At 54.8% G+C, this 13,435-nt stretch overlaps 2 protein-coding genes across 8 annotated transcripts in view; one reads left to right on the plus strand and one right to left on the minus strand.

The window, feature by feature from the left end:
* G6PD (glucose-6-phosphate dehydrogenase) overlaps positions 1–13,435 on the minus strand; it is a 15,513-nt gene continuing 2,078 nt past the window's right edge. For 3 of the 6 annotated variants that reach the window (XM_035289716.3, XM_008990120.5, XM_035289715.3), the window contains exons 3-13: positions 4,572–4,609; positions 4,368–4,476; positions 3,665–3,882; positions 2,850–3,008; positions 2,548–2,673; positions 2,140–2,233; positions 1,505–1,691; positions 1,062–1,297; positions 884–960; positions 687–779; positions 1–590 (exon numbers count right to left, since the gene is read on the minus strand). In XM_035289716.3, coding sequence (XP_035145607.1) covers positions 500–590; positions 687–779; positions 884–960; positions 1,062–1,297; positions 1,505–1,691; positions 2,140–2,233; positions 2,548–2,673; positions 2,850–3,008; positions 3,665–3,882; positions 4,368–4,476; positions 4,572–4,609 — 1,428 coding nt within the window. In that variant the 3' untranslated portion in view covers positions 1–499. Of the gene's footprint in view, positions 591–686; positions 780–883; positions 961–1,061; positions 1,298–1,504; positions 1,692–2,139; positions 2,234–2,547; positions 2,674–2,849; positions 3,012–3,664; positions 3,883–4,367; positions 4,477–4,571; positions 4,610–13,435 lie in introns of all 6 variants that reach the window. The other 3 variants (XM_035289714.3, XM_035289713.3, XM_035289717.3) reach the window with 1 other exon arrangement.
* The window catches only part of IKBKG (inhibitor of nuclear factor kappa B kinase regulatory subunit gamma), a 25,540-nt gene continuing 21,777 nt past the window's right edge, over positions 9,673–13,435 (plus strand). For both annotated transcript variants that reach the window (XM_008990117.5, XM_035289720.3), the window contains exon 1: positions 9,673–9,771. The gene's annotated coding sequence lies outside the window, so the exon portion shown is untranslated. The remainder of the gene's footprint in view (positions 9,772–13,435) is intronic.

Below are 13,435 nucleotides of genomic sequence, written 5' to 3' on the forward strand. Positions count from 1 at the left end.
GGCTGTTTGCGGATTTAATGGCGGGGGGGGGTTGAGGTCAGGAGGGTCTCAGCTGCTGCTTTGCTTGTCTTGTAGCAGGGAGGCCGCATACAGGTGGTATGCGGTGGCCACGGAGTGCAGAGTTAGTGGGACAGGGGAAGTCCAGGGGGCTTGAGATGTTGCTGGTGATGAGGAATGTCAAGTGGCACTGAGGCTGGTGGGCAAGGCCACAGGCAGGTTCTCTCCCGTGGGCGCTTGCCCGTTTCCTCCCCCTCCAGACCCCACTCAGGAGTGAGCCCCAGTGGCTGAGAGGGCCCTCCTTTTTCCTTCCTTCCTTCCGTCGGGCTGGAGTGAGGGGAGGAGGCCGGCTCAGGCATGGTCTGGGGGGCCGCTGAGGAATGTAGCTGGGCCCGGGTATGGGAATGTGCAGCTGAGGCCAGTGGTCCCAGAGGCCTCCCAACTTGGGGTCGGGTGGCGGGAAGGAGAGTGGCCTTGGCAGGGGTGGAGGGGCGCCCAGGGCTCAGAGCTTGTGGGGGTTCACCCACTTGTAGGTGCCCTCATACTGGAAACCCACTTTCTTCATCAGCTCATCTGCCTCCGTGGGGCCTCGGCTGGAGTGACAGGTGGAGGAGAGGTGTGAGGGAGCTTCGCCCTCACCCTGCACCCTTGACGGTGGGCTCAGTCCCCAGCCCCCACCCTTTTCTCACCTGCCATAAAGGTAGGGGATGGGCTGGGGCTTCTCCAGCTCGATCTGGTGCAGCAGTGGGGTGAAGATCCGCCAGGCCTCCCGGAGCTCGTCACTGAGGGTACATGGCGTGGCTTGGGAGGCTGGCAGCACACAGGGAGGGAGGGAAAAGGCCACCCATCACCCACAGGCATGCAGAGGCAGACAGCTGGGACTCACCTGCGCACAAAGTGCATTTGGCTCCCGCAGAAGACGTCCAGGATGAGGCGCTCATAGGCATCAGGGAGCTTCACGTTCTGTGAGGGAGAGGGTGTCCTGTTGACGCCACCACTGGCCACCGTGCAGAGTCCCCAGGCCCAGGCCCCCCGACCACTGCGCGGCCAGTCCTCCGGGGCACCTTGTATCTGTTGCCATAGGTCAGGTCCAGCTCCGACTCCTCGGGGTTGAAGAACATGCCTGGCTTCTTGGTCATCATCTTGGTGTACACGGCCTCATTGGGCTGGACGCGGATCACCAGCTCGTTGCGCTTGCACTGCTGGTGGAAGATGTCACCTGCCACATCGTGGAACTGCAGCCTCACCTCGGCCTTGCGCTCATTCAGGGCCTTGCCGCAGCGCAGGATGAAGGGCACCCCTGTGTAGGGGAAAGGACAGCCTCAGCAGCAGCTCTCTTGGGGTGGGGACCAGGGCGTGAGTGTGAGTGGGAGTTCCTGTGCCAGCGCCATGAGAACATGAAAGTCATCTGTTGCTGGCAAGCAGCGAGCGAGTCTGTCCCCAGCGAGAAGGGCCTCCCGAGGCCATGCCCAGTTCCACCTTGCTGGGCCTTGAAGGTGTCACCTACCATCCCACCTTTCGTTCTCCACATAGAGCACGACAGCTGCAAAGGTGGCAGTGGTGGACCCTCGGGGCACTGTGGGGTCGTCTAGGTATCCTTTGGCGGCCTCGCCCTCTCCATCAGGGTTCCCCACGTATTGGCCCAGGACAACGTTGCTGGCCTGCACCTCTGAGATACATTTCAACACCTTGACCTGGGAGAGAGCCGAGTGGGGAGAGCAGGCCGTGTGGGTGTGGAGCTGCGGTGCAGGGGTGACTGTGGCCACTGACGGGCAGCCCTCAGGGAAAGAGGAGGACCCTACTTAGCTCTGCTCACTGTGCTGGAGGCCCAGCTCCAGGACCCTCCCTGAGGGTCCTCTAGGACAACTCTGGTCCATCTCAAGTCTATTCTGATGGAAAAGCTGAGGCCCAGGGAAGCAATGGCCTGACCTGGTCCCATATCGACTCTCATACCTGGGACATGACAACCTGGGGTTTGTTATTCCAAGTCCAAGTCACCCCTGGGAGGCCATGCTGTGCTTAGAGCTGGTGGCTTCTCCGGGAAAGAGGACACCTGCTCTGCATGTGCGCTCCTGCTCAGTGTGTCACAGATGGGCCCACAACGGAGCATGGTCCCAGGGACCAGGGTGTCCCACCCCCAACCTTCTCATCACGGACGTCATCAGAGTTGGTGGAGGCGGGCTTCTCCATGGCCACCAGACACAGCATCTGCAGGAGGTGGTTCTGCATCACGTCCCTGGGGAAAGAAGATGCCAGAGCTCTGGTTGGGCACAGCTTCCAGGTTCACCTCAGCTCCCCACCTGTTGACCTGGTTCCAGAGCCTGGGGGCCCCAAACAAGGCTTCCTGCTGACAAGCTGCAAGACTCATTTCCTGGTCCCCTTAAATCAAGGTAGGACATGGTAACACTGTCACTGAACCATGAAACTCTGGGGTGCTTGGCTGTGCAGAGGTCCCGCCCTTTCCAGCACCCTCTGACAGTTCAGACACCGGGTTTGGAACTGAAGGGTGAGGAGGCGCTCCCCCAAGACGGGGCAGCGAAGGGCTCTCACCGGATGATCCCAAATTCATCGAAATAGCCCCCGCGGCCCTCAGTGCCGAATGGCTCCTTGAAGGTGAGGATCACGCAGGCGATGTTATCCCGGTTCCAGATGGGACCAAAGATCCTGTTGGCAAATCTGCGGGAAGGGGCAAGGTGGTGGAACCGCCTTCAGGCCTCTGCGGTGCAGGGGCCACGTGGAAGAGATTACCCTTGCCCGAGTTCTGGAGAAACTCATCCTTGGGGAGGCAGTGGCCAAGCAAGGCTCCTGAGCACCACCCCTGCCCTGGTCCCCCAGCCAGGGCTCGGCCGCACCTCAGCACCATGAGGTTCTGCACCATCTCCTTGCCCAGGTAGTGGTCAATGCGATAGATCTGGTCCTCGCGGAATAGGGAGGAGATGTGGTTGGACAGCCGGTCGGAGCTCTGCAGGTCCCTCCCGAAGGGCTTCTCCACGATGATGCGGTTCCAGCCTCTGCTGGGAGCCCCAAGCTGCGTCACCCTAACACCCTCCCTGGAGAATAGCGGCCAGAACCTCCTCATCCCCATGGCTACCTCCCCTGCCTTACATTCCCAGTCGATCCCCTGGCTCAACACCTCCAGGAATCCTTCCCACCCTGGGTGCCAGGGTGGCACTGCTGGCATGCTCCAGGGAGCCCATTCCCCTACTACCTCACGTTGGGTCCCCAGTGGATTGGACTGGCCTAGTGGCTCATGGGGGAGCAGAGGGAAGAGGTGTCCGGGGCATAGCTTCCTCATTGGTTTGAAAATGGGAAAAGGACCCCTGCAGAATGTTCCCATGGCATTCTGCATTCAAAACCAGCCAGAGGACTAGAGCCTCTGCCTGGGTTGGGAAACCACCCAGCGTGGGCCGTGCTGCACTCGTAGAGCGAGGCTACCACCTAGCGGCCTGGCCGGGCCTCCGGAAAAGCAGAGTGGGCAGCCAGCGAGTGTTTTGTGGAGCAATGCTGCCACCTTGCGTTCTTGGTGGGGATGGCCCCAGTGCCACGGATACAACAGGGGATGGATGCGCTGCTGGAATCCCAGGCAGGGGGGTGCTCTTTAGAGCGGTGGGGAGCACTGCCTGGCCCAGCCCAGGAGGAGGGAAGGGAGGGCAAGGGCAAGCCTTACGTCTGGCTCATGCAGAACTCATGGATGTTCTTGGTGACAGCCTCGTAGACAGTTGGGGGCAAGGCCAGGTAGAAGAGGCGGTTGGCCTGTGACCCCTGGTGGAGGGCATTCATGTGGCTACTGAGGCGCTGGTAGGAGGCTGCATCATCATACTGGCCGGCCACATAGGAGTTGCAGGCGAAGAAGTCCTCCAGCTTGAGCTTCTCCTTTGGGGTGGTCTGGGAGACACAGATGGACAGACAGACGTCAGCCCCTCTCTTAGAGTTCATGTCTGTTCTGCCCCAGGGGTCTTCCCTGGAGGCCCAGGGAGGGCACCCTCAGAAGGCAGTGTCCCAGTCCCACGCTGGGATCAGCCCCATCTCAGCAGCTTTGCACATTCAGAGCGAGGGAGGCCAAGGCAGGCAACACAGACACTGCCCCAGGCTGGGGACCTTGTGCCTTAAGACTGAGGCCAGATTTCAGGACACTTTGACCTGGGAGTACATTGGAGAAAGCTCTCTCCCCAAAATCATAAGAAAATGCAGCAGAGAACAGCAGAATGGGACCCGTGAGTCCTGGTCACAGAGGGCTGGTAATGGGGGTCTCAAGGGAGTGTGAGAGCAGGTGGGTCAGGAGGGGAGAGAGCATCCCAGGATGGGATGGGGGGAGGTCCCTTGGTGGCCACCCGAGGCTGGTGGAGAGGGCATGCCCTGATGCCACCCACCTTGAAGAAGGGCTCACTCTGCTTGCGGATGTCAGCCACTGTGAGGCGGGAGCGGGCATAGCCCACGATGAAGGTGTTTTCGGGCAGAAGCCCATCCCGGAACAGCCACCTGAGGGCAGAGCACAGCCGTAACCAGGGCGGGCAGGGCAGGGCCAGGCCAGTCCCTGGTGGGAGGTCACAGGAGCAGTGGGGGGACATGCTTACCAGATGGTGGGGTAGATCTTTTTCTTGGCCAGGTCACCCTGTGGCAGAGGGAACAGGTGTGTGGTTAGACGTGGCTGGGGACATGACCTACATCATCCTCCACCCTTGGTAATCTGGGCACTATGCAGGATCACTACCCAGCCACAAGCATATCTGTCTTGCCCTGATATACACACAGAGGAGCCCCAAGATTCAAGCCTGTGCCCGCCCTCCCCCTGACCTGGAACAGAGAAACGCATCTCCTGAAAATTCAATTCAGTAGAACTGAGGGATGACGGAAGTACCACATAGCCAAATTTGTGAGATGTGACCTCAAATGCTTACGTTAGCAAAAAGACTGGCTCAAAAATAAGGAGCTAAGCATTCCGCTTAAGAGGTGACAAAAAGGGCTGTGCATGGTGGCTCACGCCTGTAATCCCAGCACTTTGGGGGGCCGAGGCAGGCGGATCACCTGAGGTCAGGAGTTCAAGACCAGCCTGGCCAACATGGTGAAACCCTGTCTCTACTAAAAATGCAAACATTAGCCAGGCATGGTGGCAGGTGCCTGTAATCCCAGTTGCCCAGGAGGCTGATGCAGGAGAATCGCTTGAACCCGGGAGGCGAAGGTTACAGTGAGCTGAGATTGCACCACTGGACTCCAGCCTGGGTGACAAGAGCGAGACTCTGTCTTTAAAAAAAAAAAAAAGAAGTGAGAGTGAGAAAAAGGATAGAACTGTAAGCCGAATTACAAGGAAGGAAATAATGACAAGTCAAATTAATAAAATGAAAAGCTAACCCAAAGAAAATATGAACAAAGCTGGAAGCTGGTAGTGTTTGAAAAAGACTGATAGAAACAGACAACCCTCTGGCATGGTACAACCTAGAGCAACGGGGCTGGGTGCTGTGGCTCACGCCTATAATCCCAGCACTTTGGGAGGCCAAGGCAGGCGGGTCACCTAAGGTCAGGAGTTCAAGACCAGACTGGTCACCATGGTGAAACCCCATCTCTACTAAAGTACAAAAATTAGCCAGGTGTGGTGGCGGGTGCCTGTAGTCCCAGCTACTCTGGAGGCTGAGGCAGGAGAATCGCTTGAATCTGGGAGGCAGAGGTTGCAGTGAGCCGAGATCGCACCACTACAGTCTAGCCTGGGTGACAGAGCGAGACTCCATGCAAAAAAAAAAAAAAAAAAAAAAAAAGGCAAGGGATCCCACAGAGACAACCTCCTGAACCTCCTGGCACAGAGAGCCAAAATGCAAGAAAAAGAGAACCCCAGCCTGAACCAAACTCTTCCTGCAGAATGAAGAAAGGGGGACACTTCCCAAGCCACCTTATAGGGCCTGCAGAGCCTTGGTACCGAAACCCGATGAGAAAGGCACATAGGAAAACCCATCAGCCGCATTCACACACACATGCAGATGCAGAAATCCCACAGGAAACATCAGCAGGCTGGCCACAGTTCACACATCCCAGCACTTTGTGAGACCAAGGTGGGAGGACTGCTTGAACCCAGGAGGTTTTTTTTTTTTTGAGATGCGTTCTCACTGTCACCCAGACTGGAGTGCAGTGGCATGATCTCAGTTCACTGCAACCTGTGCCTCCTGGGCTTAAGCAATCCTCCCACCTCCACCTCCTGAGTCTCTGGGATTACAGGTACATGCCACCACATCCAGCTAACTTTTTGTAGAGACAGTGTTTTCCCATGTTCCCCAGGCTGGTCTTGAACTCTTGGGCTCAAGTGACCTGCCCGCCTCAGACTCCCGAAGTGCTGGGATAATAGGCAAGAGCCACCATGCCCAGCCCCAACCCAGGAGTTTGAAATGAGCCTGGGCAACAGAGTGAGAACCCAACTCTACAAAAATAAAACATGAGGCTGGGCATGTGGTACGTGCTGGTGGTCCCGGCTACTCGGGAGGCTGAGGTGGGAGGGGAGGCTGAGGTGGGAGGGATCCAGGATCCTCCCAGGAGCTGAGCCCAGGAATCAAGGTTTTGGTGAGTCACTACTGCACCACTGCACTCCAGCCTGGGTGACAGGGGGAGACCGTGTCTCTTTTAAAAAAACAAAGTAAACAGCAGGAAACCAAATCCTGCAGAGTTCAAAACAGTGACGCATCGGTAGCAAATTGGGTTTATTCTGTAAAGAAAAAGTTGGTTTGATATAACGGAAAAAAATCAATCACTGAAATTCACCATATTAAGAGATTAAAGAAAATAAACTAGGAAATCTCTGCCTATTGCTATGTTTTGATATTTTAAATCTAGCAATCTTGCTCAGTCCAACAGATGTAGATGAAGTGTTTCAGAAATTACCTATTCATGATAAAACTCTTATCAGAGGAGGAATAGAAGGGAACTTCCCTAACCTGATAAAGAGCATCTATTAAACACCATCCTGGCTGGGTGTGGTGGCTCACGCCTGTCATGCCAGCACTTTGGGAGGCCGAGGTGGGCAGATCACTCGAGGTCAGGAGTTCAAAAGTAGCGTGGCCAACATGGTGAAACCCCAATTCTACTAAAAATACAAAAATTATCTGGGGCCGGTGGTACATGCCTGTAATCATGCTACTCAGGAGGCTGAGGCAGGAGAATCGCCTGAACCCAGGAGGTGGAGGTTGCGGTGAGCCGAGATCACACCACTCTAGCCTGGACAACAAAGCTAGACTTTGTCTTAAAAACAAAACAAAACAAAACAAACCCAACCAAACCCAACCCAACCCCAAACCATCATCCTTGCAAATACCACAAATACCATACTTATGGGAAATGTGGAAATGCTCATAATTCCTTTAAGCAATCAGGAACAAGAAAATGCAAATGGCGTAAGTTTGGGCTGTGAGATGGTCCAGGCACTCCCCGACAGTCTGGAAGCCTCTGATCAAGAGAAACACACACCTATCTACCATTCTACTCCTAGGTAGCACCCAAGAGAAATGAAAGTGAATGTCCACACAAAGACTTGGACACGAATGGCCACAACAGCCTTAGCTCACAGCAGCCCCAAACTGGAAACAAGTCCAACACTGGAGTTAACATGTGAACCTGCAAACTATGCATTCAAACAACGATACTACTCAGAAACACTGGGAAATCTCAGTATCAGAGGTGCAATCCTCTGCAAGCTCCCTCTCATGGAGTTCCAGAATAGGCAAAACCAACCCATTGTGACAGAAATCAGACCAGAGGTTGCCTGGAGCAGGAGGCAGACTGGCTGGAAATGGGCACCCAGGAACTTTCTGGGTAGATGATAATGGCCTTTATTGTGATGAGGAGCATAGCCAATTGTAAAGGTAAGATTTATGTACTGCTATGTGCACCAACAAAAAGACAGCGAGAAAACCAGCAATGGAGTGGAGGCTGGGGAGTGGGTCAGAAATGACCCTTTGGGGGCCAGCAACTGTGAGCAGCCTCCCTGGGTGCAGAGCATATTCTGTTTCTTGATCTAGGAGCAGCTTCTGCGGCTCTGCTGATTTTGTGTTCTTCATGACATAGACTTCTTTTGAGAGGGAGTCTCGCTCTGTTACCCAGGCTGGAGTGCACTGGTGCAATCTTAGCTCACTGTAATCTCCCACCTCCTGGGTTCAAGCAATTCTCCTGCCTTAGCCTCCTGAGTAGCTGGGACTCCAGGCATCTGATACAGAGCCTGAGTAATTATTGTATTTTTAGTAGAGATGGGTTTCCCCCAGATGGGTTAGCCAGGCTGGTCTCAAACTCCTGACTTCAGGTGATCTGCCTGCCTTGGCCTCCCAAAGGGCTGGGATTATAGGTGTGAGCCACTGCACCTGGGCGTGACATATATTTCAGTAAAACATGATAAAAAGTAATAGACAGTCTAGGCATTGTAGCTCACGCCTGTAATCCCAGCACTTTGGAAGACCAGGGCAGGTGGATCACGACGTCAAGAGATCAAAACAATCCTGGCCAACCTGGTAAAACGCTGTTTCTACTAAAAATACAAAAAATAAGCTGGGCATGGTGGTGCATGCCTGTAGTCCCAGCTACTCGGGAGGCTGAGGCAGGAGAATCACTTGAACCTGGGAGGCAGAGGTTGTGGTGAGCCAAGACCACGCCATTGCACTCCAGCCTGGGTGACAGAGCGAGACTCCATCTCACACACACAGATGAAAACAAAAGACATGCTCTTCAAAGCGATCAGACACTGCAATCATGGATGGGTCCGTTTCTATGAACCATTATAGAATGGAGGCCATGCCACCAGGACACATGCCCCCATGAAACAGGCAGTTAGGAAGCCACCGGGGGCTTCCAGGTGGGAAATTGCTATGGTGTGCATCCCTTGTGTGCTCTGCTTCTGCCCCTCCTTGGGTGAGCTCGGTGCAGGGCTTCAGGTGGGAGCTGCAGGCAGACTGCTCCTGAGTTTCTTCCCGGCCCAGTTACAAGTGTCTGTGGGTCATCTCCAGGCTGCACTGGGACCTCAGCATCCCCACAGTGGGCTGTTCCCAAACCAGGGTTGCCTGTGTTGGTATCGGGGGGCTCCTAGCCACCTGCCATTTATCTCTTGAGCACTCTGGAGTGGGGCTCTCCTGTAACTGCCACATGAAAGTTTTATAAATGGTCTCTTTGCCCCCCAGATGCTGCAGTGACCGTCTTGAAAATAAAGTTCCAGCCCTGCCACCAGCTGGTCTTGGACCACCCATGAGACCTTCTCACCCATCACTACCCGACATGAAGCCCAGTGCAGCCCTCCTAGCATCCAACTTGCTGCTCCCTGAAGCCACAAGGACCTCTTGCTTCTGCATCCTTCCAAGTCCACCTCAGACGACCCCTCACCCTGGGGTAGGAGTTCCTCCACTCTGCTCCTCACAGCACCCTGCCATCAGACTGGGGAGGGGAACACTGGCCATGGCACATCAACTCAGGGTTGTCCCCGCACACAGAAAGGGCCAGCTCGCTGGGAACTAACTTGTCCCTGAATGAAACGGTAATAACCACAGCCTGCAAATACCTCTAAGCCTCACTCAAAGCAGGTCATGTTTGCTCATGACCAAATTCTGGTAGATCAGGAGGCATTGGGACAGACTACAGGAAGGTACTGTTGGCAGGGGACTGGTCTGCTGAGTCACAGCGGCCCCACGCTCCAGGCTGTTTGTTCCTGCTGCTCCCTTTGGGATTAACTGGAGATTGAACCTGTTCGCCTTGTTCCAGCTCAGCCCCTGCAACCGACTGTCTGCTGGGATCCGAGTCACCTGAGAGAAGTGAGTCGAGGTAAGACAGAGGATGGCGTGGGTGGGGGAAGGCCAGGCAGCTCTTTCCCATGGTGACGAGGAGCTAAGCTGAGCTGAGCCGAGCAGAGCCAGACTGAGCTGCTCTCCTCAGGGCTCAGGGCTAGCCCTGCCCTCCCAGCTGGCTGCAGCGCTCTAGTGGGACTTTCTGGAGGGACAAGTACAGGAAGACATGGGAAAACCTGACAGCTTAGTCAAGAGTCTACTCCTGCCATGTGGGTGGGGGCAATTCAAGGGATCCTTAGTGAGAAGCAGCTGGGAGCTTCTCATTTTCCCCACGCCCTCCTCTTTCCTGAGGACCACAGCAGGGGAGGGACCTTCTTGAGGACACAGGGTGACTTAGTAGAAGCAGGACACGATTAAGATCTCCAGCCACCAATGTCTGGCTCGGCCAGGGCAAAGGGACCTAGGCCACGACCTGTTTTATAAACCCAAATCGCTACAGCTCGTCTTGGCGTGAGGGTTTCATGGTAGAGGGCGATGCCTGCTGGAGAGCCAGCAGGGGTAGGCCACCCCATCCCCAAGGGTCGCTAGGGTCAAGGACCTGCCCAGACTCCCTGGGTGGAGCCCGAGAACCTGGGGGCTGCTGAGTTAGCTCAGTTGAAAAACCAACGAAAGGGCCTCCCTCCTAAACCCAGGGGCTCATGAGTCACCGGGTCTTTGGGAGAGTGCCAACATCATCATGACACAGCAAGAATCTTATCGGACCAACGGAGAAGTCAGCCCAGAAATGTTCCGAGGAAAGGGAGGGGTGGGGGCCGCTGAACGCCCAGCAAGCCCATGGCCCTTGTGATCCAGGTGGGGAATCTGAGGCCCAGACAGGTGAGGAACCCGTAGACTCTCAGTCCCAGTCTCTTCCCCTCACTCCCTGGTAGGGGTGGGAGTCCTGAGAAGGTGGGAAGTGGCCCACTTGGTAACTCTGAGCCGTCATCAGGGCCCCCAGGAAGGAAGCTGGGTGTGTGCGCAAGTGTTGCGTAAGCTGGCCAGGAGGAGGAAGGGACAGATGAAGGCCACGTGGGTACAGCCTGCCCCAGGGTGTCCCGCTTCCCTGGCTGTGGGTCTGCCAGCCACTTGCCTGCTTGCAGTTTCTAGGTCACGCCAAGCTAGTTCCCAACTCAGGGCTTCAGGCATTTGCTCTTCCTTTTGTGTGGGTGCTCCTCAGCCTGCCCCGGCAGGCTTGCTCTCCAGGCCCTCCTTGTGGGATCTATGCGCTCTGGGGGGCTGGGAACACAGGGCCCACATGTATCTTCTGCTTACTTGCTGTGGTTCCCTGGCCACCACAGCACATAGGTCCCATGAGGAGGGCAGGGACTGGCTACTGTGGCCCAGAAGTGCCCGATCACTCTCTTCTAAATGAATGGAAAATGGGCTATTTTCCTGGAGCAACAGATTCTAGGATTGGGTGCCCCCAAGTGCATCGAGTGAGGCATCGGGCACGGAAGGAGCCTGGGAGTGGGAGCTGCTCCAGGTGCTGCCTGAGCACGCCACCCCCACCCGCAGCAGGAAGAGGAAGAAACCAACCACAAGGCCCTTCAGAGAGAGGACCCCTTGTCCTCTACCCACAGTGCTGGAGCTGGCACCGTCAGAGCAGAGGAGAGCAAAGGGGAACCCTACTGATTTCAATGAAACAAAGTTGCCCAATACCAAGCTGGCCACAAGTGAAGAAAGTGAAATGACACAATCAGCTTGGAAAACCCTAAGGACCCTGGGCACTTGTTTCAAAAGCTGTCATTTGCTACATGAAATGCTGACAGTCAGAGAAAGGAAAACACTTGCTCCAAGTCACACAACAAGTTTGGATGCTCAGTGAGGTTGTCTAATGAGAGCTGAAGGCCTGGAGTCATAAGCCATCATTGTGGCCTGGGCTGCTGTGTTGTAGTGTCCTTGTGACAGCATGGGGTGGAGACAGGGAAAGGAGAAAGCATCCTCAGTTACCTTCTCCTCTAGTCTGCTTCTTGCACTAAGGGCTTAATGGTCAGAGTCCTAGGTGGTAAGGTTTGTGACTGATGCAGGTATGGCTCTTTTAATTTTTTTTGACATGGAATCTCATTCATTCTGTTGCGCAGGCTGGATCACTGCAACCTCTGCCTCCCAGGTTCAAGCAATTCTCCTGCCTCACCTTTCTGAGTAGCTGGGATTACAGGCAGGCGCCACCATGCCTGGCTAATTTTTGTATTTTTAGTAGAGACAGGGTTTTGCCATGCTGACTAAGCTAGTCTCAAACTCTTGACCTCAGGTGATTGCCCGCCTTGGTCTCCCAAAGTGTTGGGACTACAGCTGTGAGTCACAGGGCCTGGCCAGGTATGGCTCTTCTGAGAGGACTAGGCTGGGGCTGAAGGCAAGCCCAATCCACTGTGGGCTCCACCTGGGTACCTCTCCTGGGTCTCAGGCATATGGGGAGTCAGAGGACAGTGCTTGGGGTGGCCCTTCCTTACTTCTCCCTCGGCTGCCTCCTCATTCCTTTTCTAAGTTCTGATCAGAAGTACAAAGGTGTCAAGGAGCAGGTTTGCAAAGTGTGACACTGCATTGTTGTACGTGAACAAAGAACCACTAAGCTCATCCAGCACTCAGGGACGCGTGATGAGGAAGAGCTCATTAGTTTTGAGAGAGCTCTTGCTCAAGGTTATAAGATACTTTTTTTTTTGAACTGGAGTTCTGCGCTTGTCACCCAGACTGGAGTGGAATGGTGAAATCTTGGCTCATGGCGAAACCTCTGCCTCAGCCTCCTGAGTAGCAGGGATTACAGGTGCTTGCCACCACGCCTGGTTAATTTTTTGTATTTTTAGTAGAGATGGGGTTTCACTGTGTTGACCAGGCTGGTCTTGAACTCTTGACCTCAAGTGATCCTCCCACAGTGCTGGGATTACAGGCGTGAGCCACCGTGCCCGGCCTGGTTACAAGGTAAATGAATGGCAAAAATGGTCATACGGTAGTGAGCAGATTGAGTGCATCCACGATTAAAAGTGAAAACTGAAACGTATAATTTGAGATGAAGCTCTTGTTTCAACAGCCCCTGCAGTCTCACTGCCCCATGTGACATAGGTGAGGGTGCTCCAGTCTGGGTGATGGCTCTATTAGAACCGCCCCTTCCAGGCCGGGCACTTTGGGAGGCCAAGGCGGGTGTATCACGAGGTCAGGAGATCGAGACCATCCTGGTCAACATGGTGAAACCCTGTCTTTACTAAAAATACAAAAATTAGCTGGGCATGGTGGTGCGTGCCTGTAGTCCCAGCTACTTGGGAGGCTGAGGCAGGAGAATTGCTTGAACCCGGAAGGCAGAGGTTGCGGTGAGCCGAGACCGTGCCATTGCACTCCAGCCTGGGTAACAACAGCGAAACTTTGTCTAAAAAAAAAAAAAAAGGAAAAAAAAGAACCGCCCCTTCCTCTCCTCCCTCCCCTCCCATGTAAATCCTCATGCTATACTATTCTTTGGTCTTTCCTATGAGTACAAAATGGCGGTTCCACAAGCTGGACAATTGGGGCCAGGTGGGGTGAAGCAGAGCTCCTTGGTAGGCTTTGCAAATTGAGGCAAAGAGCCAGTGTTCAAAGAAAGGCTGAGTGTCTGTCTCCAGGGAACTTGAAGTCTTAGAGAGCAAAGGGGCAGAGATTGAGCCTCAGACCCTGCCTTTGGAACTCATTTGTTAAGG

The sequence above is a fragment of the Callithrix jacchus genome, chromosome X (genome assembly GCF_049354715.1).
Source record: "Callithrix jacchus isolate 240 chromosome X, calJac240_pri, whole genome shotgun sequence".
NCBI classification, from domain to species: domain Eukaryota; kingdom Metazoa; phylum Chordata; class Mammalia; order Primates; family Cebidae; genus Callithrix; species Callithrix jacchus.